Raw genomic sequence first — 27,102 nt, 5'->3', positions numbered from 1 at the left:
TAAATGCGGTTTTTTCTGTCGAAATTCGGGGATTTGGGGGAGGTGGAAAGTTGCCGGTGCGCGGCTGAAGTTGGGAAGTTTTGCGGAGCCGGAGGTGGAGGAAAAAGTTGGAGTGGGGGGGGAGGAAAAATAGATAAAAGGAAAATGGGGTTGGAAGAAACCAGGGGTGGGATTAAGAGCGGTGAGGCAGCACCCCGGTTTTTGGGGGTGGCTATGGGGCGGGAGGGGTGGGGAGCCAGCGGGGCCGCCCCCCAGGCTGGGGTGTTAATTAAACTGGGGGTGACTCGCGGCTCTGTCCCCGCAGCTCTCGGTGCTGTCCCCGCGCTGGGGACACGGTGACCCCGCCATGGCCCCGCGGCCGGGCCGGGGGCTCCGGCAGCCCGGGCCGGCCGCCCCCCCGGCCGGGGGGAGCCCCGAAATCTGACCCAGATGGAGATGGAGATGGAGAGGCTCCGCAGGGAGGTGAGCGATCCCCAGCACCCCGGCTCCCCATCTCATCCCCACGGCTTTTTTTGGGGTGATTTGTCACCCCTTTGTCGCGTCACCGCTGGTGGGGGTGGGCAGGGAAAGCCCCTCCTTGGTCGGTGGTTGGGTTTGGTTTTTTAAGGGTATTTCCGTGGGAAATGGGACTTTCTGCTGCCTTAAAGGGCACTTTGATGCCTTAAACACCCCTCAAAAAAACCAAAATTTCTGCTCGTCCCTGGGGCACCCCCAAAGCGGCACCGCGGGACGGGTGGAACAAAACGCGCCTTTAACCCGAATTCCTTGGAATTTCTCTCCAAACGCCGCACAGAGCCCACCCGGGTGCCCCCCAAAAAAGAAAGGGGGTGCCAAGGGAGGGGAAGGCAGAGCCGTGCCCGGGGGGCGCATCTCGGAGCTTTTTCCTTCACCCCAAAAAATCCCAGCGCCTTCCCTCGGCGCGTCTGGTCTGACCGGCCGGGCTGGTTGTACCCCGGATTTCACATTTTGTGCCCACGCAAAAAAGTGGGGAGCTGCTGCGGCTTCGGGAGTCTCCAGCGTGGGAGGGAGAAACGTTGATTTTTGCTGCTTTTCTCCCTTAAAAAAAAACCCCAATTTTGGTGCTGCTTTGCTTTTATTTTATTTTATTTTATTTTATTTTATTTTATTTTATTTTATTTTATTTTATTTTATTTGTATTTTATTTTGTTTGTATTTTATTTTGTTTGTTTTTTATTTTATTTTATTTTGTTTTTTATTTTATTTTATTTTATTTTATTTTATTTTATTTTATTTTATTTTTGGGGTTTTTTTTGGTTTTTTTTTTTGGTATGAGCGTCTCCGAGGTGTACACGGGGGTTTTTCCCTCGGGAAAGCCGTGGGAGGGTGGGATGGGGTGGCGAGCACCTTGGCACAGGTGGCTCAGCGAGGCAGGGGAAGGACTTTGAGGACTTTGCCCTTGGCAAAACACCGAAAAGCGACTCTGGGGGTTTGTCCGAGGCGCTTTTCCAGGCAGGACACGGGGAAAAAAAGGATTTTTTCGGGATGTTACCGGGGACAGCGCAGTTCCCACGGCCGGCGTCTCTCCCGGGGTGCTTTGGCAGCCCCTTCCCAGCACCAGTTCCACCAGTTCCAGTTCCACCAGTTCCAGTTCCACCAGTTCCTCCGGCTCGCCCAGGCCCGGCTGGAGCTGCTGCCGTCCCCCTGGCGCTGCTTTTTTCCTGATTTTCTGCCTTTTTTTCCCGATTTTCTGCCTTTTTTCCTGATTTTCTGCCTTTCCCCATCCGTGAGGGTTTGCAGCAGGAGGAAGAGGAGGAGGAAGGTCAAGGTCGGGCTCTCAGACCCTCTCCTGCCTTCCTGGGCGGCTCTGGGTGTCCTTCCCACTCATTTGCATAACTAATCAACTGTCTTGGGAAGCCGCTCATTAGCCCCAACCGAGGGAAGGGTGCCCCGACCCGTCCCCTTCAGCTTTGGGGAACAAATCCTAAATAAACCCTAAATAAACCCACAGAAAACCCCACTCCCACAGGAATGGGCCCCAAAACCGCTTTGGGGTGGTGGGGATGGGATGAGGCACAGCTCGAGGTGTCCCTGAGGCCTTCCCAGGTTTTTTAAATCATTTTTTATAAATTTTAATCATTTTTTATCATTTTTTGTCGAAACCTCCTTCGTTTTTGTCGAAACCTCCCCTTGATGAGAAGGGCCCTAAAGAGTTCTGTGTCAGGAATGAGATTCAGGTGAGACTTTTGGGGTTTTTGGGGTTTTGGGTTTTTGTTTGTTTATCCAATCCTGAACTCAGGTTTATCCAAGCCTGGACTCGGGTTTATCCAGCTCTTCACTCAGGTTTATCCAAGCCTGGACTCAGGTTTATCCAAACCTGAACTCAGGTTTATCCAAGCCTGGATCTGGGTTTATCCAAGCCTGGACTCAGATTTATCCAAGCCTGGATCTGGGTTTATCCAAGCCTGGATTCGGGTTTATCCAAGCCTAGACTTGAGTTTATCCACGCCTGGACTTGGGTTTATCTAGCCCTGCACTCAGATTTATCCAACTCTAGACTCGGGTTTATCCAGCTCTTCACTCAGGTTTATCCAAGCCTGGACTCAGGTTTATCCAAGCCTGGACTCAGGTTTATCCAGCTCTGGCTCGTGGGGTGGCATGGCTGTGTCCCTGTCTGTGTCCCCGTAGTGTGCCACCTGCACCCCCACTCGTGTCCCCCCTTGTGTCCCCCTGTGTCCTCTTTCATGTCCCCCTCGTGTCCCACTCCATGTCCTGCTCATGTCCCCCTCCGTGTCCCTCTCATGTCCCCATCTCCTCCTTGTCTCCCTGTCATGTCCCCACGTCCCCGTCATGTCCCCACACCCCCCGTGTCCCCCTCATGTCCCCCGTGTCCCCCTCATGTCCCCACACCCCTCCGTGTCCTCCTCATGTCCCCACATCCCCCGTGTCCCTCTCATGTCCCCACACCCCCCTGTGTCCCCCTCATGTCCCCACATCCCCCGTGTCCCCCTCATGTCCCCACATCCCCCGTGTCCCCCTCACGTCCCCTCATGTCCCCCGTGTCCCCCTCGTGTCCCCAGGTCCCCTTCAGGTCCCCCCGTGTCCCCAGGTCCCCCCGTATCCCCCCCCATGCCCCCCTCATGGCTCGCTCCTGCGCAGCGCAGGGAGCGGGCGGGCGGTGCCACTGCGTGGGGAAAGTGGGGGGGGGCTGCGCGTGGGGTGGGGGGGAAAGGAGGAGGAGGAGGAGGAGGAAGAAGGAGGCGGAAGGAGGAGGAGGAAGGAGGGAAGAAGAGGAGGAGGAGGAGGAGGAGGAGGAGGAGGAGAGGGGCAGCAGGGATGCGGCGCTCATTCCCCCCCCCCGGCTGCGGCGGGGCGGCGGTGAGGGAGCGCGGAGGAGAGGCAGACAAGATGGCTTCCTCCTGAGGGCCGGCGCTGTGCGGGGCCGGCGGGGGCTGCGGGGCAGCGCGGGGGCAGCGGCGAGGTAAGCGCACCCCTTCCCCCTGCACAACGCTCCCTCTGCACCCCCAAAACCCCCAAAAACAAAAAACCCAATCCTTCCCCGGCCTTGCGGGGCGGTGCGGGGGAGGTTAAAGCCCCCCCCCCCTCCCCCGGTGTTGGCGGCCCCGCGGGGCCGTGAGGACAAAGCGGCGGGGCCTGGGGAGAGCCTCGCGCCCTCGCCCCCGTTTTGGGGCTGTTTTCCTTCTTTTATCCCTTTCCTTTCCCTCCAGCATCGCTTCATGGTGGAGGTGGGGGGTGGGGGGGAAGGGGGGGGCAGTAGATAAGGGTGGGAGGGCGATAAGCCTGAATGTGCACCCCCCTCCCCAATATCGCTATTCCCCCGTGTGCTTTTCCGCCTTTATTAACCATTATTTATTATGAACCGTCCCCGAAATGTGCTGAGCTCAGAGGTGCGGCGGGGTGATGCGAACAAGGGCGGTGAGGCTCCCCGCCGTGACGTCACGGTGACGTCACGCGGGCGCTGTCATCCCTCGGCGTGACGAAATGGCGGGTCCGGAGCGGAGCCCCCATCCCCGCCTGCCGGCACGGAGGTGGCACAAAACCCAGCCCGACACCCGCTCCTCCTCACGGGGGCCCGCCCGCCAGCCGGGCTCGGTCATCGCGGAGCCGCTTCGGCACTTCTGGCACCCCGGAGCGGCTGCGGATGGATGCTGGTGGCTCCAAGGGACGTCGCCCAGGTCAGGGGGATGAGCGTGGCCAAAAAAACACAAACCACCCGAGTTGGGAGCCGGCGGTGAGCGGCTTTTTGGCAGCACGTGTTTTCGGGGATGCTTCGGATCTCTCGTAGCCGATGCCGAGCGGCGGATGCCGTACCCAAAAAAAACCCCAAAACCACCCAAAAATCAGAAGTGCGGTGGCAGGTGCCGGGGCGGTGGGTTCGGCCGGGATGCGCTGAGCCCCGAGGTTGCATCATGCTGGGAAGGGCTGGGCAGAGTCCTCCAGGTTGTTCTGGTGGCCCCATAAAGGAGCCCCGAGGGTGGCCTTTGGCACCTCGTTGGCTGTGAGGAGGTTTGTTTTGCGGATTGCCCGACATGGAGTCTTTCTCGCAGGTAATTGAGGGGGAAGGTGGCTGCGGTGGGGTCTGGGGAAGGTAAAACCTGCGTGTCCCCCCAGCATTTTGGCCTTTCCTTTGAGGGGCTTTGCTGGCCCAGCTGGGAACGGGGATGGCAAAGGAGTGGCACAATGGCTCTGGGACGCGTGGTTGTGCTTTGGGTCTGTGTCCCAAAAAGCCCTTGCTGGGGTGTCCCTGGTGCTGGCACACCAGGAGTGAGCTGTCCCCGTGGCACTGGGGTCCCCAGTCCCTGTCCCCATGGCACCAGGGTGCTTGGTCCTGGTTCTGCATGTGCTGCAGTCACCAATTCTTGTCCCCAAGGCATCAGGGTCCCCAATTCCCTTCCTGCACGTGCTGCAGTCCCCAGTTCTTGTCCTCATGGGTGCCCTGTCTGCCTGTGCTGGGGTGCCCAGTCCCTGCCCCTGTGCCTTTGGGACATTCAGACTCCATCCTGCATGTTCCAGTGTTCCCAGTCTCTGTTCCCACACTGTCCTCGCTGGGATCATGCTCCCCATCCGTGTGACATCGGCGTGCTCGGTGCCCTGCCCGTGTGTGCCAGGTGCCCTGTCCCCATGGCAGTGCGTGTCGCTGTCCCCACAGCACTGGGGTTCCCTGTGGGAGCTCCCCAGTTCCCATCCCTGCCCATCAGGATCCTTGTTCGTGTGTGCCAGTGTCCCCATCCCTATGGCAGCGGTGTCCCTTGTCCCCCAGCTGTGCACGCTTGGCCCCCTGCTCCCTGTTTCTGCAGCGCTGGCATCCTCATCCCTTCCTGGCTGTGCAGGGTCCCTTGTCCCCTTTCCCATGCTGTTGGGGTCCCTTGTCCCCATTCCCGTTCCCCTGGGGTCCCTTCCCGCTGTGTGGACCCCTGGTGACATTGGGTTCCTCGGTGCCACACGTGCCAGCTGTCCCTGTGGCACCAGGGTCCCCGTTCCCTGCTCCACGTGTGCTCGGGTGTCCTCTCAGGGGGATGTCCCGAAGGGACCAGCACCAAGCCCGCTGTCCCCGTCCCCTGGCTGTCCCCACTGCAGGTGGGGGTGCGGGTGGGACGAGGGCGATGCCCCCCAGTCCCTCCTGGGGACACCCCTGCTCCCTGCCGTGCCAGCGCTTTAATCTCGCTGCTTGGAGCTCGGTGGAGAAGGGTGCCAGACCGTTTCTGAGGATGAAAGAGCTTTTTTTATTTATCCCCCGCTCCCCGGGCCGGCATCCAAGGGGAGATGAAATGAAACGGGAAGAGGCTGGAGGTGAAACAGCTGCGATGGGCCCCGTCCCCGCTCCACATCTGCCCACCACGCCGCTGCCAGCCCCGCAAACCCGGCTCAGCCCCAATTTTCTCCTCTGTCCTGGGGCCAAAATCCCCTTTTCCTGGGCTGGGATTTGCGGGCAGGGCTGTCAGAGGGAGCTGTGTCGCGGGGACAATGCAGCGTGTTTGTTTGCTACAGCTAAAATGGCAGTTCTTAAGGGGAAAAAAAGAGAGCGAGAGAGAAGTGCTTCTGCACATCCAGTCGCCGCATCTTTTGATTAAATGAGATTTTGCTGTCGAAGGGGGGAGCTGGGGACCACGAGCTCCTGAGCCTGCAGTTCCCATCGCAGCCAAACGAGGGGAAAAATAAAATTCCAAACCACCCCGAGCTCCGAAAATGCTGTTTAAAAAAAAAAAAAAAAGGATTGGAGCAAGTTGTAAATGCTGCAGTTGTCAGTGTGGAGGTTGTGGGGTGACCGGAGGGTTTGTCACTGCAGGGTTGGTGGCACGATCTGCTTTGCTTCTCAGGCTGGCTGGAAAGGTTGGAGGAACAACCCAGGAGCTGGGATAGAGCAGGGAATGTGGGGCAGGACGAGTGAGGGGATCCCGAGGTGGGGCAGGATGAGTGAGGGGCTCCAGAGGTGGGGCAGGATGAGTGAGGGGCTCCAGAGGTGGGGCAGGATGAGTGAGGGGCTCCCGAGGTGGGGCAGGATGAGTGAGGTGCTCTTGAGGTGGGGCAGGATGAGTGAGGGGCTCCAGACACCCTGAGGCGCCGGGGTTGCAATTAAAGCCTCTGCACTTACGGCTGTTGCGTTGGAGCCGCTGCAGTTAAAGCTCAGGCGCCTAAACCCATGCCAATTAAAGCCCTGGCACTTAATTAACGCCATGGCTGCACCAGCCCTGGTGGCAGTGCCAGACGTCTCCATGACCTCCCTGGTTGGGATGGGTGGTGTTGGAGTGTGCTGGGATCATACTGGGAGCACTGGGAACAGCCTGTGCCTGCTGGAGTACACTGGGAGCACTGGGAGGGCACTGGGAGCATCCTGCCTGTCCTCTGGATTGCGCTGGGATCATGCTGGGATCACAATGGGATTCACTGGGATCACACTGAGATTGCGCTGGGATCATGATGGGATCACGCTGGGATCCCATTAGGGTCACGTTGGGATCCCATCAGGATCACACTGGGATCACATTGGGATCCCATTAAGGTCACACTGGGATCATGTTGGGATCCCATTGGGATCACACTGGGATCACGCTGGGATCCCATCAGGGTCACGCTGGGATCACGCTGAGATCCCATTAGGGTCACATTGGGATCCCATTTGGATCACGTTGGGATCCCATCAGGGTCACACTGGGATCACGCTGGGATCTCCCCAGCTCCCTGCGGCCCGGATGGCGCTGCCGGAGCGGCGCGGCGCACGCTGCCTGCCCGCACATGGCTTTTTTTAGGTTTACAAACACCACGGCCCCGTGCACGCGCCGCTTCCCCCGCTCCTTCCTTCCTTCCTTCCATCCCCGTGAGTCACCGGCACCGGCACCGGGCCGGGGAGCCGGAGGCGGCATTGGCGCTTTCCCCGTGGTGCTGCTGACCCCAGCCAGGGGAAAAGGAAAAACAGCAAAAGCAGGTTGCATTTCTCTGTTCTTTCACCATTCGGTGCTTTCCCCATGGTGCTGCTGACCCCAGCGAGGAGGGAAAAAGGAAAAAAAGGCAAAACCAGATTGCATTTCTCTGTTCTTTCACCGTTTCCTCTCTTGGTGGTGACCGTGGCTGCCAGCCCGGCTCGTGGGTGGTCTGTGGCGAGGTGTTTTTGGAGAGGACCACGGCGTGGGAAGGGTTGAAACGTCGCTGCCTCCCCCGGCGTCCGCACCCTTTGTTGGTTATGTTTTTGTAGCGCTGGATTCGGGGCGATGTCGATCGCTGCGGCTTTGGGGGTGGCTGCTGAGACCCCAGAATGTTGGCGGCGGTGCTGGCAAAAGGCTGCTGGGGGCCTGGCAGTGCCGGCGAGCGTGGGGATGCCAAACCCCCGCCAAACCCCCGCCAAACCCCCGCGCTGAGCTCATCAGCTGAGGTAGCCCCGGTGACTCAGCAGGGCCCGAGCTGACTCAGCAGCCACAGCCCCCGGGTGGCAGTGGGAGAGCGGGAGAGCTTGAAATTTTTGGGTCGAAAAAGGCACTTCTTTGTGCAGCGTGCTGCACTTCGCTGATGCCGCCCTGCCAACACATTTTCCTCCCCGTGCACCTTCCTCCAGCTTCGGGAAAGGGATTTCATCCCGAGGGGGTCGCGTCTCCCACCTGCCACGAGATGCTTTTCCCCACGGGGAGCGGGTCGTGGTGGCGAAACCGGCTGCGGGTTCGGCAGGGGAGGCGTTTTCCCCGCTCCCAGGCGGGCAGGGCCCGGCTCCCACTCATCTCCCGGCTCCTGCCCGCCGGCCGGCGCGCCAGCAACATGCCCGTGCTTGCCGGGCTGGAGGGCGGCGGCACACACGGTTCTCCTCCTCCTCCTCCTCCTCCTCCGCCAAAGGTCGGGCTGTGCACGCCGTGAGGAGCCCCACGTCCCGGGGAGGGGGGCCCGGCAGCATCTCCCAGGTATGACAGGATGGGGATGAGCTGGAGGGGAGCTGAGCACCCATGGGTGCTGGCTGGCACATCCCTGACTTGCACCTGGGCACCAGGAGGGTGCAGGGGCTCCTGCTCTGTTCAGAGCCTTGGAAACCAGGGTGCATTTTGGTCAGTGTGTGGCTGTGGAAAACCTTTCCTCCGAATCCGGCTTTTCCCCCTGACCTGCAGTGGGAAATGGCCCCACTGGGGGCTCTGGGGGCTGGAAGGGGATGGAGCCTGGTGCTGTGGGGAATGTTGGCACTGGGGACTGTGAAACTGGGCTGGAGTGGGATGGGAAGTGCAGCGGGGCCGGGTGGCAGGTGAGGAGAGGCCTCAGGCCTTTCCCACACAGCTCGTGAGCTTCCACTTCCTTCCCATCTGGGTCCTCGTCCTTCCCTGCCCCTGTCGCCTTCCTGCTTGCCCCGTTCCCATTCTTCCCCTTGTTTCCCTTCCTCCCCATCCCCATCTTCCTTTTCTATGCCCCTTCCCCTCCTTGCCCATCCCCTTTCTCCCATTCCTTCTTCCCCATCCTTCCCTTTTTCACCTTTCTCCCCATTTCTCTTCATTCCCTTCTTCCCCTTCCCTATCCTCTTCTTCCCCATCCCCTCCTTCTCCTTTACCTTGCCCTTCATCTCCTTCCCAGTCATCTCCTTCCTCTTCGCCATAATCTCCTTCCCCGTATTCTCTCCTTCCACTCCACTCCTCCTTCCTCTACCTCCTCCCCTTCCTCTTTTTCTGCTTCCCCTTTCTTTCTCTCCTTCCTCTTCCCCTTCCTCTCCATCCCTGCTCTCCCTTCCCCAGGGACAGAGCAGGCACGGTGATTCAGCCCTGCCGAGCCAGCCCCGGTGCCAATCTGGGAGCCGGCACAAGGGGAGCCAGCTGTGTTTAAGGAAAAAACTGCTCTGAGAAACAAAAACAGTCCCGTGGGGGTGATTTTTTTCCCCCTCTCCTTTTTTTCCCTTTCAAGAGCTCGGCTCCCGGCCGGGGCCGGCAGCTGTGCCGTGCCAAGCCTTTCCCCGTGCCAACTGGCGTCTCCCGGCCGGGCTCGGTGCCGCGCTGGGAACACACGGCGTGGCCTGGCCGCGGCATTCGGCTTCCCAAAAACTGCTCTGCTGGCAGCAGCTGCTGGGGCAGTGCTGAGCATGGCCGAGTGTCCCTGCTCGGTCTCCCTGCTCCAAATGTCCCTGCTCCAAATGTCCCTGCTCCAAATGTCCCTGTGTTTTCCTGCCCAAATGTCCCTGCTCCGTGTCCCTGCTCCGAGTGTCCTATTCCATGTCCCTGCTCCGTGTCTGTTCTCCAAATGTCCCTGCTCTGAGTGTCCTGCCCCATGTCCCTGCTCCTTGTCCCTGCTCCTTGTCCCTGCCCCGAATGTCCCTTCTCCACGTCTCCCTTTTTCAAATGTCCCTGCCCCAAGTGTCCTAACCCCAAGCACCTTCACTCCAAACATTCCTGCCCCAAGCCTTCACCGAGCATTCCCGCTCCGAACATCCCCTTGCTGAGCATTCCTGATCCCAAGAATCCTCGCCCCCAGCACCCCAACCCTGAACATCCCCACCCCTGAGGATTCCCATCCTGAGCCTCCTTTCCCCAACCACCCTGACCCTGAAGGGAAAACACCTCCTGGAGGAAAAGAGGCTGTTGGAGGTGGGAACAAATCTTTTTTTCCCACCTCTAAAAGAATTCTCCATCTCCCTCGGAAGCCCTCAGTTCTGGTGGGACAGGGAGTGGGACTGTGCCACAATCAGCAGCTCATCAAACCCCACAGGAGGAGGAAAAGGGTGAGGTGGTTTCTGGGGTGGAAATGGTTGTGGCCATGGGGGTCCCCAAAAGTGCTCCTGGCACTGGAGTAGAGCAGAGCCAGATTCCCACAGCGTAAATCAGCTCAGCTCCCTCGGCACCACCGCCGCTCTGGCTTTCCTCCGGGCTAAATGAGGACAGGAGCGAGCGGCTCAGCCCCGGCCGGGGTCAGCCGAGGCCGCGGGGACAGCACGGGGACAGCACGGGAGGCGGGAGAGGCGGCGGGACCGCGGTGGGGGCCAGGGGGGCCGGGGGCTCTCACCGCTCCGACTCCACACTCGGCCTTCCCACATTTCCCTGAATTCGAGTTGGATTTAGGTCATCTGCTCCCGTGTGGCCTGCCTCCCACTTCTCCTTTCCCTTCAGCTCCTGCCTCTTTCTCTTAATCTTCATATTCTCCTTCCACTTCCTTCTTCCCCTTCCTCTTTCCCTTCTTCCCCTCCCTCTTTCCTTTCTCCCCTCCCTCTTCCCTTCCTGTCCGTGGCTGTGGACTGGGGCCGGGAAGGGTTTCCCATCCCTGGGCCCTGGCGGTGCTCCTGTGATCCCAGCAGCGTTCCCGTCCCTGGCACAGCCCCTCGGTTGTTCTTGTCGTGCCTCCAGCTCAGGGCTTCCCCCGGCAGTGCCCCCAAAGCCACCATCCCAAGGGAGGATCCCCGGGGCTGGTGCCAGAGGAGGAAAACCACAATCCGACAGCCGGGGCTGGCCGGGCTCCACCGGAGCGGGGCCGGCAGCCAAAGCTCAGCTCCCTCTTGGCCGGCCTGTGCCGCCGGCTGGCAGCGGCTCCCGGTGACCTCCGCGGCTCCTGGCCGTGCCCTCGCCACAGCCCTGCCACACAGTGCCCCCAGAGCCACACAGTGCCCCCACTGCCACCCCGGTGCCCCCACTGCCACCCCAGTGCCCCCACAGCCACCCCAGTGCCCCCACAGCCACCCCAGTGCCCCCACTGCCACCCTGGTGCCCCCACTGCCACCCCAGTGCCCCCACAGCCACCCCAGTGCCCCCAGAGCCACCCCAGTGCCCCCAGAGCCACCCTGGTTGCTGGATATATGGACTGCTGGCCCTATAGGATTGTTGGGTGTGTAAGTCCCATGCTTGCATATTTAGGATTGCTGGCTATGTGGGACTGTGGAATATTTAAGGTGCTGAATGTTTAAGCTTGCTGGACATGCAGGTTCTTGCTTGTATAGGTTATATAGGGTGGGTGGATTTGGAGAATTGCTGGATATATGGGTCACTGGATCTATAGGGGAGCAGGGCCTATAGGATAGCAGGATCTGTAGGACAGGGATCCCCAGGGCAGTGGATCCCCAGGGCAGTGGATCCCCGGGGCAGTGGATCCCCGGGGCAGTGGATCCCCGGGGCAGTGGATCCCCGGGGCAGTGGATCCCCGGGGCAGTGGATCCCCGGGGCAGTGGATCCCCGGGGCAGTGGCTCGTCTGTGCTCTCCGTGGAGGTTGAGCTGGATCTCGGGGTCTGGCCATGGGCTGGGGCCTCCGCCGTCTGTCCATCCATCTGTCCATCCCTCCTTCCATCCATCCATCCATCCATCCATCCATCCATCCATCCATCCATCCATCCATCCATCCATCCATCCATCCATCCATCCGTCCATCCCTCCTTCCATCCCTCCTTCCATCCATCCATCCATCATCCATCCATCCATTATCCCTCCCTTCCTCCCTCCCTCTGTCCCTCCCTCCCTCCATCCCTCCGTCCCCCTCTCCGTCCATCCCTCTGTCCGTCCCTCTCTCCGTCCGTCCCTCTGTCCGTCCGTCCGTCCGTACGTGCGCGCGGCGCCGTTCCTCATGGCTCCTGCAGCGGGTTCGACGGGGGGCGGGAGCGCCGGTGCTCCCGGTACTCCCGGGACTCCTCCCGGGGCTCCTCCCGGGGCTCCTCCCGGGGCTCCTCCCGGTGCTCCCGGGGCTCCTCCCGGTGCTCCCGGGGCTCCTCCCGGGGCTCCTCCCGGGGCTCCTCCCGGGGCTCCTCCCGGGGCTCCTCCCGGTGCTCCCGGGGCTCCTCCCGGTGCTCCTCCCGGGGCTCCTCCCGGGGCTCCTCCCGGTGCTCCCGGTGCTCCTCCCGGTGCTCCTCCCGGGGCTCCTCCCGGGGCTCCTCCCGGGGCTCCTCCCGGGGCTCCTCCCGGGGCTCCGCTCGCTCCCTCGCTGCCGGTGCAGGAGCACCGACCATATCGCTTGGTTTTCTCTTTATTTTAATTTATTTCCTCCCCTCCCCAGCTTTTCATCCTTTCTTGGAGTGAATGGAAGGAGATTTGGGAGCTTTGGGCAGGCAGAACTTTTTCCGAGGAAAAGAAGCTGAGGTGGAGGAGTTGGTGCCCACGGCAGTGAGGGGGGATGGATGAGGATGTGGGATCGATTTTTCGGGAGAAGCTGCGGGGTCGTTCCATCTCGCAGCCAGCAGGGACAGGAACAAAAGGAGCTGGATGGGACAGCCAGGAAAAAAATCGGGTTTTATATGTATATATATGTGTATATATATATGTGTGTGTATATATACATGTGTGAATTTCTTTTCCTCCACTGATTTGGGGAAGGTTTTGCCTTTCGGGTTAACCCTTTAGGAGCAGCGTGAGATGTTTGCTCCTTCCTTTAGTTGACACGATGGACTATGGGGTTTTTTGAATGTATTTTGAATTTTTAAATGAAACTTTTAATGAATTTTATGGGGCTTTTAAATGAATTTTCCTACGTTCCCAGCCCACTTCCATAGCCCAGTTTATGGGATGGAGCAGCCCAAGGTGCCTTCCTGGCCCTGCGGCTGAGTTTTGGGGCTTCCCCTGCCCTTTCCCAGCAGGTTCCCCCTGGGCAAACCCTTGGGGCCGCTCCGCAGCCGGAGCAAAACCGGTTTGCCATCATTTCCCTGGACTGGCATCGGTCCCCGGAGAGGGGAGCTCAGGGCGTTTATCTCCCCTTGGGCTGGGCAGGAGGAGGAGGAGGAGGAGGAAGGACGGGCGAGGCCGTTCCCTGCCGGCTGTGCGAAGGGGAGCGGAGGCGTGCTGTCCCCACCCTGCCCGGCCTGCGCTTTCTCCCCGGACCTGCCGGACCGGTCCCATCGCCGCGGAGGCACCGGAGCCCCTCTGAAACCCTCTGAAAGCATCACGGGGTGATGCCGGAGCGATCCGCGCCAGCACTGGGCTGCCCCGGGGGTTTCCCGCTGGGGAAAAGGGGTTTTTTTGGAAAGAGTCGTGCTGGGAGTGGTTCCTCCGAGGTTTCGCCGCAGTCAGCAGCTTAGCGTTCTTATCTCTCCAGCGGAGCGTTCTTATCTGTGCTGCAGCGTGCCTCTGCTCACGCTCTCACCCCAAGGGTGAAGCACTCTGTGCCGAAGCCGTGGTGCTGGAAGGGTTAAAGCAGCCACACGCGGGGGCTTTGAACCCGGCTTAACTCAGAGCCGTAACTTTGTGTTTAACTTTGTATTTCGGCTCTCCCCGCGCAGGATCCTTCCCAGGGGCAGGAAGCTGTGCCCGCAGCCTCTGCTTGCTTTGGCACGGGTTTTCCAGCGAGCTCTGCTGTATTTTTAGCTGGCCGGAAGCTCCCCCTGCTTATCGCTGGCACCGAAATCCCCGTGCCGAGGCAGAAGGACCCCCCCATCCCTGGCAGAACCCTTGGAGGGTCTTCACCAGGCTGCCCAGCCCGGACGCTGCGGTGTTGGGCTCCCCGGGTGCCACCACCCGGCGCTGGCGTGGCCAGGTGGCTTTGGCGTGGCCAGATGGCTTTGGCGTGTGCCTGGCACGGCTCCGGTGCTGCCGGGAGCCCTGGCCGGCCGTGTTGATCCAGACTTGGGGTTATTTGAGGTGAAACAGCCCGTGGCACCGGCGTAGCCAACTCGGCGGCTTCCTGCCGTGCGGGCCGGGATGTTGGGTCCTGGCACGGCTCCAAAATCCCCTCTCCTCCTGGTGCCACTTCCTTTGGCGCGGGCGAGCTGTGCCACCACAGCCAGGGACGCCCTGCCTGTGCAACCGCGGGCATGGCGGGTGATGGAAATCCCGAACAGTCCCGCGGGGTGGGGACGTGGGAGGGCACGGTGAAAGCGGCCACGAGCCGAGCCGAGCTGCTCCTCTCTCACTCAGCCGGGCAGAACCCGGGTGGCTTTGCTGGCAGCCGTTCCTCGTGTGGCTCCTCCACGTCTTCTCCCCTCCCTGGTCAGAAAATGCAATGAGGAAAGGGGAACTAAAGGAATCAGAGGGGAAAAATTAGGGTTGGGGCTCATGGGGATGCTCACGTCGCTTCTTTCTCCCTGCTCACAGACAGGTTCGGCGGGCGACGCGGTTGATGGACCCAGCAGAAGCCAAATGGAAGAAGGGCCAATTAATTATGTGGAAGAAAGGCGGCTGAAGGAGGGCAGCGGGCTCAGCCTGGCGAATGGGGGCCGGCCGGAGGCGGGGGGCGCCGTGCTGATGGAGCCCAGCAGGTGGTCACCGGGCCAGCCGCCCGCCGCTGGCAAAGCCCACTTGGAAGACGTCCGGAACCTGGTGGCCTTCTCAGCGGTGGCTGAAGCCGTTTCCTCCTACCGGCTCCCGCCGCCGGGGTCGCCGTCGCTGCTGTACGAGAAGTTCGACTCGGAGATGAGCCGGGGCGGGCTGGGCACGGCAGACGGGGTGCCACGGGGAGAGGACCTGCACGCCCTCAAGGCCGCCCTGGCTTTGGCCAAGCACGGCGTGAAGCCCCCCAACTGCAACTGCGACGGCCCCGAGTGCCCCGACTACCTGGAATGGCTGGAGCAGAAGATCAAGACGGCTCTCGGAGAAGAGCTGGCGTCACCGCGGCCCCGCGCCGCTGCCGTCCCCCCGCCTCCTCCCCCAGAAGGTGCTATCGACCCCCAGCCGGTGCCTGAGGCTGCCGAGCCGTGCCCGCCCGACGGCCTCCCCTTTTCCCAGAGCGCGCTGACCATCGCCAAGGAGAAGAACATCAGCCTGCAGACCGCCATAGCCATCGAAGCCCTGACGCAGCTCTCGGCCGCCCTGCCGCAACCCGCGGGCGATGGGCAGCCCCCGCCGCCGCCGCCCCCCGCCGTCCCCTTCGGCCCCGGCCCCCTCTGCCCGCCGGGGGCCGCGTGGCAGCGAGGGGACGAGCCCCGGTACCCGCCGGAGCCGGGAGCAGCGCCGGAGCCGTTCTTCGGCGCGGCGCCTCCGCGGGGGAACTTCGCGGCCTCTTGGGGGCTGGAGGCCGAGGGGGCAGCGGGGGCTGGAGACCCCATGGCAGAGCTGGAGCAGCTGCTGGGGAACGCTGACGACTACATCAAGGCGGCTTTCAAGAGACCCGAAGCAACGGCCGGCAAAGTGACAGCCCCCAAAACAGAACCCCCCGAGCAAGCACCCAGCAAAGAAGCACCGGGCGGCCCCCGTGCGCCGCCGGCCCCGCCAGAGCCCGACCTGCACAAGAAGACGCAGCTGGTCCTGCAGCAGCATCTCCACCACAAGCGCAGCCTCTTCCTCGAGCAAAGCCTGGCAGCGGCGGCACCCCCGGAGCGGCCGGGTGGCTGGTGGGCCCCCGGCGCCGCCGCCGCGCCCCCCAAGCCCTTCGAAAAGCAGCCCAAAGAGAAGAAGAAGAAAACGCCGCCCGAAAAGCCCCCGCCGGCCAAACCTCTCCGCAAGCAAGTGCAGATCAAGAAGGCGAAGCAGAAGGACTCGCAGCCGCTCTTCCCGCCCCTCTGGCAGATCAGCCTGGAGGGGTTTCGGGCGCCCGCCGAACCCGCCGCCGAACCCCCCGCCGAAGAGATGCAAACGGAGCCGCCGCCGCCGCCGCCGGCCTTCCCGCACCAGCCTCTTGCACTACCCCTGCCCGCAGCATGCCCCCCGCCACCAAACCCCCCGGACGGCGTCCCCCCGGCTCCCGACTCTCAGGAAAGGGGTGCCCCCGGGGGGGGCCCCCAAACGCACGTGGCGCCGGCGGGCTCGACCGGCTCGGAGGAAGCGCCGGCTGTCCCCCCGCCGGCCGGCTCGGCTCCCATCATGGTGGATGACAAGTTGGAAGAGCTCATCCGACAATTCGAAGCCGAATTTGGGGAGAATTTCAGCCTGCCGCTCCCCGAGACGCCTGCCCCGCCGCCGGGGGGGCCAGCACCAGCCCCGCAAGGGTCCCCCAGCCCGGCCACCGCTGCTGGCCCGGCTCCCAGCAGCGCTCCCCAAGCCAGACCCAAAAGCGTCTCTCCAGGGAAGGGGCCGCTGGCAGAGCCACCCTTCACTGCCCGCTCCCCCAAACAGATCAAAATCGAGTCTTCTGGTGCTATCACCGTGGTGTCTACCACGTGTTTTTACTCTGAGGAAAGCCAAAACCCAGAGGTGGACGACGTCGACAGAACGCCCACCAAGGACGAGGTGCCGCTGACGCCGACCCTGAGCGGCTTCTTGGAGTCTCCGCTGAAATACCTGGACACGCCGACCAAAAGCCTCCTGGACACCCCTGCCAAGAGGGCACAGGCTGAATTCCCCACCTGTGACTGCGTTGGTGAGCGAGCAGCCGTGCTGGGGAGGGTAGCAGAGGTGGCTTTGCAGGGTGGGGTTGACCTGGGTGGGTAAGGGAAGCCCTGGTATCAGCAAAGCCCCGATTTCTGGGGAGGTATGGCACTCACGTGGTGAAACCCCGGTGCTGTGGAGCTCCCTTTTGGCTTCTCTCCTACTCTCTTGTTTTTACAGTTGGATGGAAATGCCGAGTGCCTGCCTGAGTCAGCGCGGGGGTGGCACTGGTGCCACTGGCTGTGCCGGGCTTGGGGGGTTGGATGAGCAGCAAAACCAAAGGGCTCTTGGGTTTTCCTTCTATTTAACCCCAACCAGCTGAATCCATGGTGGTCCCAGTGCCAAAACGCACCTAAATTCTCTCTCACCTGGTTATTTCTGGTGTTTTCAGCCAAATTCGCTGGTTCAGGTTGCTTTGAGTAACCCAAACTTTGGCTTGATGCTTGTGCTTATCACTGGAGAAATAACTTGCTGCTGGGATGTTGCCTTGTTCACTGGCCAATCCCACTGGGGTGCATTGAGAAATCACCAAACTCTTGGATTTGTGAGGTTCTTTGTGGTTATTTTTGGTGTCCATTGGCATTTGTTAGACTTTGCAGCAAGTGCTAGAGAATTCCTACCCAGTCCTTCCAGCCCACCTCCATCCAGGCATGGGGAGCTGGATATTCCCTCTCCAGTATTTAGACTGGACCCCGTGTGCTCCCCTGGGAGCAGCAAGGTGAGGATTTGGGGGCATCCAGCTGGAAAAACGACCCCCTCACTGCTGGGAGAGGATGCCCAGGGCTAAGCACAAGCTGCACTTTGTTAGTGGAGCTTATGATTATTTATTTATTTGCTTGTAAACAGCAGCAGGAATGAGCCCAAACTCCACAGAGAGGAGGGAAAGCTTTCCTGAAGCCACTCACACCCAGCCTCGGAGTTTGTCAGGAAAAGATTTGTTTAGGGGCTGGGAGAGGGGGGATTCCCCCCCGTTCCACTTCTCTGTTGTCTCAGGGAAAAGCTGTGGGAGAAAGAAATGCAGCAGGAGAGGGCTCGGTGCTTTATTGGGCGCAGGAGCTGTTGGAGGCTGTAATAAAATGAGCTTTTTCCAAGCAGCCCATATTGATCCCTGTCTGGACAGCTGCAGCCCAGCTGAGCCCGGCTTTCTCCTCGGCCTGGCTCTCAGCCAGCTGGACATGATGGGAATGAAAATCAGGGTGGTGAGAGCAGAGGGATGCAAAGACACATCAGCCCTGGCCATGGTGCAGGACACATCCCAGCTGGTGGTTTTGGAGCATCCCAGGGGTTTGCTTTGAGTGGGGCTGTGTGCCAGTGTCCTTTTCCTGCAGCCCCAGGATCCTCTTCTTGTAGCCCAAACCCTCCTCCTGTAGCCCAAACCCTTCTCCTGTAGCACAAATCCTTCTCCTGTAGCCCAGATCCTTCTCCTGTAGCCCAAACCCTTCTCCTGTAGCCCAAACCCTCCTCCTGTAGCCCAAACCCTTCTCCTGTAGCCCAGATCCTTCTCCTGTAGCCCAAACCCTTCTCCCATAGCCCAAACCCTCCTCCTGTAGCCCAAACCCTCCTCCTGTAGCCCAGATCCTTCTCCTGTAGCCCAAACCCTTCTCCTGTAGCCCCCTTACCCTCCTGCCTCTCCCCCATGCAGCAGCTCCTTCCTCACAGGGGCTCAGCCAGCTCAGGGCATCCCATGAACATCCCCAAATCCTCTGGGAAAGCCTGAAGAGTTCCCAGCCCCCAAAATCATCCCATGATGGCAGCACCCCACTGGGCTGCTGCCCGTGAGAGGTTCTGGACAGGAGCCCTGGGCTGGGAGCAGGACAAGGAGCAGGTTTGGAGGTTTAGAATCTGCATCTCCCACCCAGCAGAGCTCCAGTGGGAGCTGGTGGGGAGCAGGATGAGGAGGGGGTTTGGAATCTCCCACCCAGCTGAGCTCCAGTGGCCAGAGCAGATTCCCTGGATGGAGCTGTGGTCACTGCCAGGGTCCTTCCAAGGGCTGTGCCTGCTCAGGGGGGTTTTGGGGTCCCAAAAAGGGGTGGGTGTCGATGGCTGAGGGTTCTCCAGCAGCATTTCTCTGCTGGCAGAATCCTCCAGAGCAGGGAATGAGGAGCTGCTGGTGACAAACCCTCGATTTTTGGTGCAGCAGAGCTCAGTTTGAGAGGATTTGGGTGTTTGGAATCCTTCAGGGCAGCCGGCGAAGGTGCAAACCCCAAAACCTCTGTGCCCCTCCTGTCTCTGCAGAGCAAATCGTGGAGAAGGATGAGGGGCCCTATTACACCCACCTGGGCTCGGGGCCCACCGTGGCCTCCATCCGGGAGCTCATGGAGGAGCGGTAAGAGCCCCTGACTGGGCTGGGGTCCTGTCAGGGCAGTGGGGACCTGGGACAGTGATTTGGGTCCTGTCAGGGGAGTGGGGATTTGTGAGAGCGAGTGGGGTCCAGTGAGGGTGACTGGGGGTTCTTGAGGGTGACTGGGGTCTTGTCAGGGTGACTGGGGCTCCTGATGGGCCCACGAGAGCGACTGGGGCTCCTGAGGGGCCCACGAGGGCGACGGGGGCTCTGTGGGGCCACGGGACTGACGGCCATGCCCCGGCAGGTACGGTGAGAAGGGCAAGGCCATCCGCATCGAGAAGGTCATCTACACGGGCAAGGAGGGCAAGAGCTCCCGGGGCTGCCCCATCGCCAAGTGGGTGAGTGCCCCTCGTCCCCGGGCCTGGCCACCAGCAGTTCCCTGTGCTGCGGCCACCGTGGCCAGGGGAGGGATGCTGGATTTATGGCAAGGAGGAACTGAGGGAACCTCACTCCCTGCGGCTGCCCATGCTCGGCGCCTGGGGAACAGCGTGTCCAATGCCCAAATCATTGTTCTGCAGCCCAAACCCTTCTCCTGTAGCCCAAATCCTTCTTCTGTAGCCCAAACCCTCCTCCCATAGCCCAAACCCTTCTCCCATGGGCAAAACCCTTCTCTGGTAGCCCAAACCCTTCTTCTGTAGCCCCCTTACCCTCCTGCCTCTCACCCATGCAGCAGCTCCTTCCTCACAGGGGCTCAGCCAGCTCAGGGCATCCCAGGGGATCCAGAGGATCCCTGTGGATCCAGGGCATCCCAGGGGATCCCCATGGGATTCCCCAGCCCGGCAGGTCTGAGTGGGCCCCTGCTCTCCCCAGGTGATCCGCCGGCACAACCAGGAGGAGAAGCTGCTGTGCCTGGTGCGGCACCGTGCCGGGCACCACTGCCAGAACGCCGTCATCATCATCCTCATCCTGGCCTGGGAGGGCATCCCCCGCACGCTGGGGGACACGCTCTACCAGGAGCTCACCGACACCCTCACCAAGTACGGCAACCCCACCAGCCGCCGCTGCGGCCTCAACGACGAGTGAGTGCCACCGGCAGCACCGCCCGGCCGGGGAGGCGGGTGGGAACGGGAACGGGAATGGGATATGGGGTGTGGGAACGGGACATGGGGTGTGGGAACGGGACATGGGGTGTGGGAATGGGAATGGGGTGTGGGAATGGGGAACAGGAATGGGATATGGAAACGGGGAACGGGAATGGAGTATGGGATATAGGAATGGGAATGGGGTATAGGAACAGGGAACGGGAATGGGGTATGGGAATGGGGTGTGAGAACGGGGTATGGGAATGGGATATGGGAATGGAATGCAGGAATGGGATGTGGGAATGGATTGCAGGAATGGGGTACAGGAATAGGATGTGGGAACGGGATGCAGGAATGGGATGCGGGAATGGGATGCGGGGCTCCCTCCCGTTCCCAGAGCTGCCGTCACCGCGCGGCACCGGCGGCTGACGCTCCCTCGCCGTGTCCCCCCGCAGCCGGACCTGCGCGTGCCAGGGCAAGGACCCCAACACCTGCGGTGCGTCCTTCTCCTTCGGCTGCTCCTGGAGCATGTACTTCAACGGCTGCAAATACGCCCGCAGCAAAACTCCCCGCAAGTTCAGGCTGGTGGGAGACAATCCCAAAGAGGTGGGTGATGCGGGTGGAGCGGGGGCAGCGCCGGCAGGGTGGAGGCTTGGAGCTCCTTTCCTTCAGGACTCTGAAAATAGGATTCCTTGTGGGGTTTTTTATGGGCTAGAGATAAGGAAAGGAAAGGGGGCATGGATGGGGCTGCTGTAGAAATCCCATAGGGCTCTTTGGTCAAACGCGGCAGACAGTGAGGCTGGAGGTTGTACGGCCAAATCCTCATGGGGAATTTAAGCCACGTGCTCTGTGCCGTGGTGGATATCATGGGAAGGGTTGGCTGCCTTGTGGTGTCTGTGGGCTCTGTCCCCAATTCCATCCCTGCTGCCAAACCGCTGGGTAACATCCTCCTTTTTTCCCTGCCACAGGAAGAGCTGCTCCGGAGAAGCTTCCAGGACTTGGCCACCGAGGTTGCTCCGCTTTACAAGAGGCTGGCGCCGCAAGCCTACCAAAACCAGGTCCTGGTCACCCCAGCCCTTGGCACACACAGCTGGAATGGGTTTGGGTGGTGCTGTTTGGGGGATTTTGGGTGACCAGCTCCTCCTTGCACAGGTCACCAACGAGGATGTAGCCATCGACTGCCGGCTGGGCTTGAAGGAGGGGAGGCCGTTCTCGGGGGTGACGGCGTGCATGGACTTCTGTGCTCACGCTCACAAGGACCAGCACAACCTCTACAACGGCTGCACCGTGGTAAGCAGGCACCTGGCAGAGCTTTTTGAGGTGCTCCCCCCTAATTCGGGATGCTCCTTTTTGAGGGGCTCCATCCCCACTTGTCCCACCCTGGTGACTCCAGGTGTTTGGTGTGGGCACATCTCACACGAGCTGCTCAGCTCTAACAGGGACCTGCACCTACTTTTGTCCAACCCAAACCCCATGAGAGGTTTCCAAACACCAGCTGGGGACCGGAGCGGGCTGGGGGGATGCCATGCTGGTGTGGCTTCACCTCAGTGTGGCGAAGAAGTGGGAAGTTTGGCTCGTCCAGCACGGGCCACATCCATCAGCATCCCGCTGACAGCACCTGCTCTGGCCAGGTCTGCACGCTGACGAAGGAAGACAATCGTGTGGTGGGGAAAATTCCCGAAGATGAGCAGCTGCACGTCCTCCCCCTCTACAAGATGTCCAGCACGGATGAGTTTGGCAGCGAGGAGAACCAAAACGCCAAGGTGGGCAGCGGGGCCATCCAGGTGCTCACGTCCTTCCCCCGCGAGGTCCGCAAGCTGCCCGAGCCCGCCAAGTCCTGCCGGCAGCGGCAGCTGGAGGCCAGGAGAGCTGCTGCCGAGAGGAAGAAGCTGCAGAAAGAGAAGCTGATGACACCAGAGAAGATCAAGCAGGAAGCGCTCGAGCTCCCCACGCTCCAGCCAAGTGCAGGTAACAGGGGCAGAGGTGAGGTCCTGCTGCCCCGGAGCGTGCGTGAGGGGATGGGGGTGTGGTTGGGGACATTTTTGGGCCTCTGTGTTGTGGTGCTGGGTGGCATCTTTGTGCCAGCTGGGTTTTCACAAAGGTGTGAATCGATGCCGATGCGCCAGGTGAGGGCAGGCGATGCCAGCCTCTGCGGCTGGCTGGCAAACCCATCAGCGTGGGATTTCTGAGTCTGGCCGACTGTTCTGGGGTCCTGGCTCCCCGGCTCCCCTCCGGTGGCTTCCTCGGCCGGCAGGTCACGGGGGCTGTGTGTGCTGTCCCACAGGTATGGCGTTGAAAGGCGGGATACCCTCGCAGCCGCTGAAACCCTCCATCAAGGTGGAACCCCAGAGCCATTACAACACCTTCAAGTACAACGGCAACGCCGTGGTGGAGAGCTACTCGGTGCTGGGCAGCTGCCGGCCCTCCGACCCCTACAGCATGAACAGTGTTTACTCTTACCATTCCTACTATGCACAGCCCAATCTGCCTTCCGTGAACGGGTTTCACTCCAAGTTCGCGCTTCCCTCCTTCGGGTATTACGGCTTTTCCAGCAACCACGTGTTCCCCTCGCAGTTTCTCAATTACGGGGCGCCCGAGAGGAGCGGGAGCAGCTGGGTCAGCAATGGCTACGAGAAGAAGCCCGACGTCTCGGCGCTGCAGGAGAACCTCAGCCACACCTACGGGAACGGCAATTTCCCCGAGCCCGTCCCGCACAGCGTGCGGAGCAAAAACCACCACCAGCGCACCTACGAGCGAGCCAACCGCTATGCCAGCCAGCAGAAAGCGGCGGCGGCAACGGCCGGGGCGCACAGGACTAGCTCGGGCTCGGAGGAGGCGCCGGCATTTGCACAGAACTGTTTCGGCAGCCGGCCCATCAAGCAGGAGCCGCCAGACCCCCCGCCCGCCATCGAGCCCCTTCCCGGTGCTGCAGCCGTGCCCGGCGCTGGCTTAACGCTGCCGGCCGTCCCCGCGCACGGCACGGCGCCGGAGCAGCGGTGGAGCCCCTTCAAGGCGCCCCGGGGCACGGCTTCCCCCGAGAGGACTAGCACGGCCGAGGGCTCGTGGAGCGCGCTGGCGCCGGGCTCGGGCGGGCGGGAGAAGCTGAGCGCCTTCGACGCCGCCGTGCGCTTGCCGCCGCCGGAGAAGCAGTGGTCCAACGTCCTGGCGGGAGAGCCGGCGGCGGCGGCGCACGGCTCGGGCCTGCTGCCGAAACCGTGGAGCCCCTGCAAGCTGGGGGAGACGGCGCTGGCCGGCACGGGCGCCCCGAGCCTGCTGGGGTCACTGGGGTTCAGCTCGGCTCTGCCAGGGCTCCCCGGCTTCCCCGAGGAGCCGTGGGGCTCCGTGAAGGCGGAGGAGCGGAGGACGCCGGCACCCAGCCCGGGGCTGCCGGAGAAGCCTTGGGAGGCAGCGGTGGGTGAGAAGGGGGCCGCAGGGCCCCGCCAGGAGAAGCCGTGGGACCCCTTTGGCCTGGAGGAGGATCTGCCGGAGAAGGCGGTGAAGGAGGAAGAGGAAGAGGAGGAGGAAGAGGAGGAGGAAGAGGAAGAGGAGTGGTCGGACAGCGAGCACAACTTCTTGGATGAGAACATCGGCGGCGTGGCCGTGGCGCCGGCCCACGGCTCCATCCTCATCGAGTGCGCCCGCCGCGAGCTCCACGCCACCACCCCGCTGAAGAAACCCAACCGCTGCCACCCCACCCGCATCTCCCTCGTCTTCTACCAACACAAGAACTTGAACCAGCCCAACCACGGCCTGGCGCTGTGGGAGGCCAAGGTGAAGCAGCTGGCGGAGCGGGCTCGGGCCCGGCAGGAGGAGGCGGCGCGTCTGGGGCTGCCGCCGGACGCCAAAGCCTTTGCCAAGAAGCGCAAGTGGGGCGGCGCGTTGGCGACCGAGGCGCCCAGCAAGGAGAGGAGGGACTCGGTGCCCACGCGGCAGGCGGTGGCCATCCCCACCAACTCGGCCATCACTGTGTCCTCCTACGCCTACACCAAGGTGACGGGCCCCTACAGCCGCTGGATCTGACACCGAGGCGACCGCCATGGCCCCATCTTACCTCAACCCTCGGCAGCGCCGTGGCCCGGCGTTGCTTCGTGGTGCTTTCTCCTCGGGCACGGGGGAGAAGAAAACAGAAGTAAATAGACGAAACCGAAGTGAAACACAGCAACCACAAAAAAAAAAAAAAAAATCCAACCCATAGGAAATGAGCCCAACACGCGCTTGGGAGCAGCGGAGCCGGCGCGGGCTCACGCCGTCGGAGAGCTGCGCCTGGCAAGGAGTTGGCAAACCAAGCAAAACTTGGTTAAAAAACCCAAGAGGAATGATGGTGTTTGATGATTTTAGGTAATCTCATATTTATATCTCCATATTTTTTAATCTAGCCTTGGATGAATTTCCTAGCGTCCTTCCACAAGGAGGAGTTTTTAATTCCACTTAAAATGGCCTGTTTGTTGGATTTGATTTTATTTTGTTTTTTACTCTGATGACAACGACGAAGCCGATCTTCGAAAGAGAAGCCAACATTGGAAAACCACCCTAATCATGAATCCAAACCAACCTGAACAACAAACCAGCTCAAAGGCAAGAGGTGACTCCCTCCAGCTCCGCCGCGTGGGGGCTGGTGGGACCGTGTGCTTTACCGTCAGCCGGACACACTGAACATCCAATCATTTTTATTCCAAGGACCTAAAAATACCAATTTTGCAGCTCGAGGAGTTGTTTCTCACAGCAACGGGAGCCCGCCAGCGAACGGGCTGTCCCGGGACGGCACGTCTCCGCCCGGCTCCTCGCCTCCAGCGGGATCGGCTCTGCCGCCGCGGAGCAAACCGGCGCCTCTCCCGGCGCCGGAGACCTCAGGACACGTCCGGGCTGGGGAACGCTGCTGCCAGGAGGCCGCGCTCGGGCTCGGACTTGGGGCTCCTTTGCCCACGGCCTCCGGGGCGAGCAGCAGCGGCGGCGTCTCCGTAGGAGCCGACGGGACAAAAACAGACAAAAAAAAAGAAAAAAAAAAATACAAAGAACAGGAAAAAAGAAAACACAAACCACAACCCCAAACTGTGAATAGCTCTCTGTACATCACTGTTGCTAAAGTCTGGTGCTTTCCGTCTCCGGGGGACATTCTCCGTGCAATCGGCTCTGGGAAGCGCGAATCCCAAGACTTGGCTGGCCAAAACCACGCCGGGTCCGCCTTCCCTGCCGGTGCCGGCGAGCCGCGGCCAGCGCCGCCGGGGCTCGGTGCTCTTTTCTCTCCCCGGGTGCCATCCCTCCTTCCTACGGATCACCGTTCTTCCCTCGAACAAACGAAACAAAAACCCCAACCCAACCAATAACCCAGCAACGACGACAACCGCGTGGTGCTTTTCCAACACTCTCAGTCGAGACTTCTCGCCCGGCGCCGGGACGGACGGAGCGCGGCCGAGCCGCCCTGCGGCTCACCGGGAACGCGGCACGGCCGCAGCCGGGGGCCCGGCGTCCCCGGACGGGGTCGTTGCTTTTGCACTTTGAGGTGCCTTTTGGAGAGCCAGCGAGGCAGCGCCGACGCCGTCGCCGTGCGGGATCACCTCGTGTTTACCGTCACCCTCCTTCCCCCCTCGCGCACGGGCACGGATCAGCAGGATCTCGGTAAAGCAGCCTGAACATTGACGTGGTCTGATTTTAAACCTGTAAATAGGGAAAGAAAATTTTTTAAAAGCACTTTCACCTAGATTTAAAGAAAAAAAAAAGAAAAAAAAAGAAAGCAAAAGTTAAAAAGGCAAACAACTCCCCTCTTTCCTCTCCCCCCACTCCCCCCCAACTTGAAGCAGTATGTTTTAAACAAGATTATTGTGGGAGAACTGTAAATAGTGGCAGAATATTTAACATGCTTTGTCCGTCCTTCATCATTAATGAATTTTTTTGGGGTTTTTTTTTGGTTTTATTTTGGTTTTTTGTTTGTTTTTTAACCGTAATCTGTAAAGTCGCATATATTTGACAAGGAAACTCAACGAGCTATTCCCGCTTTTCTTAGAAATACCCAATAGCATATCAGGATTGTAAGAGCCAGATATTAGGGACGCCGGTGGTGGGCGATGCCAGGACCCGCCGTGTCGCCGCGGTTCGGAACGCGGGGCGGGGACGATCCGGGGCCGGGTTCGGGTGCCGGCCCCGTTGGCGTCGCCCGGGGTCTCTGGCTGGCGTGACGGGGGTGCCTTGGAGGAGAAGGAGCGCTGGGAGAAGGCGATGGTCCGTGCAACCTGTCTAAGTCCTGCTTCCTCAGAGGTTTTTCGGTGCAGGGAGGGGCCGGTCCGGCGCGGCGGGTTCGGCCCGGGAGAGCGGCGAGCTGCCGGCGCCGCGGGTCGGGGAGCGAGAACTGCTGCAGTCTCAACGTTTTTACACTACATCAACTTTGTCTAACCTACCTCAACTCTCAGTCATGACGAATTCGCACGCTTCAGACTTCTACACAAACTCGAAATCTATGCACAGCTCTTTACCCCTTGCTGCTGAGAGGCTGTTTCCAAGCAAAATCTTTTCCCTTTACCCGTCCCGGCGGCCGCGCTCGTCCCGCCCGTGCCGAAGCCGCGGGGGTGGCGGAGCTCGGGGGGGAGGGATGTTTTTAACGAGTGGGATGTGGGGACCTGCTTTTGCGGCAGGTCGTGGCCACATTGGTGCTAGAACAATGCCCGTGGTGGAAACCCCAGGGAGGTCTCGGCACGGGGAGCCCCGACCGGCTCCTCCGTCCCGATTTGGCTTTTCTGGCTGCGGTGCTTTGCCTCGGGCAGGAAACGGGCGAGGAAATTGGGGTCCCCCTCCATCTCGATGCTCTCGGCATGAGGCATGGGAAGGAGAAGGAAACCAGAATCCCTGAGGTGCCTCAATTGCTGATTTTTCCTTTTAATACTGGAGTACGCTTTGTGGGCTCTATAAGGCATATTTTTATTAAATGAAATCTTGTAATACAAACGGTGCTATGGTGTTTTAACAAACTGTATCACGCTTCTGCCTGATTCCATCTCGCTGAGGTGCTACTAATGTATATATCAAATTAAGGAACCAAGATAAAAAAACAAAACAAAACAAAAAAACAAAAAAAAAAAAAGCAAAAATTAAGCAATGTCGTTGAGA

General features: G+C 60.8%; 1 protein-coding gene across 4 annotated transcripts; it reads left to right on the top strand.

Annotated features, from left to right (window-relative positions):
• The first annotated feature begins 347 nt into the window (after positions 1-347).
• On the top strand, positions 348-25,310 carry TET3 (tet methylcytosine dioxygenase 3). Of its 4 annotated transcripts, none has more exons than XM_072917553.1 (10): positions 348-462; positions 14,431-16,630; positions 18,874-18,964; positions 19,227-19,320; positions 19,793-20,001; positions 20,460-20,610; positions 20,973-21,062; positions 21,157-21,294; positions 21,636-21,972; positions 22,289-25,310. In XM_072917553.1, the coding sequence occupies exons 1-10, from the start codon at positions 430-432 to the stop codon at positions 24,022-24,024; spliced, it is 5,079 nt and encodes a 1,692-aa protein (XP_072773654.1). In that variant the 5' UTR covers positions 348-429; the 3' UTR covers positions 24,025-25,310. The 4 variants fall into 4 exon arrangements, with proteins under 4 accessions (XP_072773654.1, XP_041576512.2, XP_072773655.1 ...); XM_041720578.2 differs by lacking the exon at positions 348-462 and adding an exon at positions 3,225-3,439; XM_072917554.1 differs by lacking the exon at positions 348-462 and adding an exon at positions 3,839-4,154.
• Positions 25,311-27,102: the final 1,792 nt, after the last annotated feature.

The sequence above is a fragment of the Taeniopygia guttata genome, chromosome 22 (genome assembly GCF_048771995.1).
Source record: "Taeniopygia guttata chromosome 22, bTaeGut7.mat, whole genome shotgun sequence".
NCBI lineage: Eukaryota > Metazoa > Chordata > Aves > Passeriformes > Estrildidae > Taeniopygia > Taeniopygia guttata.
This window is presented reverse-complemented; position numbering and strand designations above follow the sequence as displayed.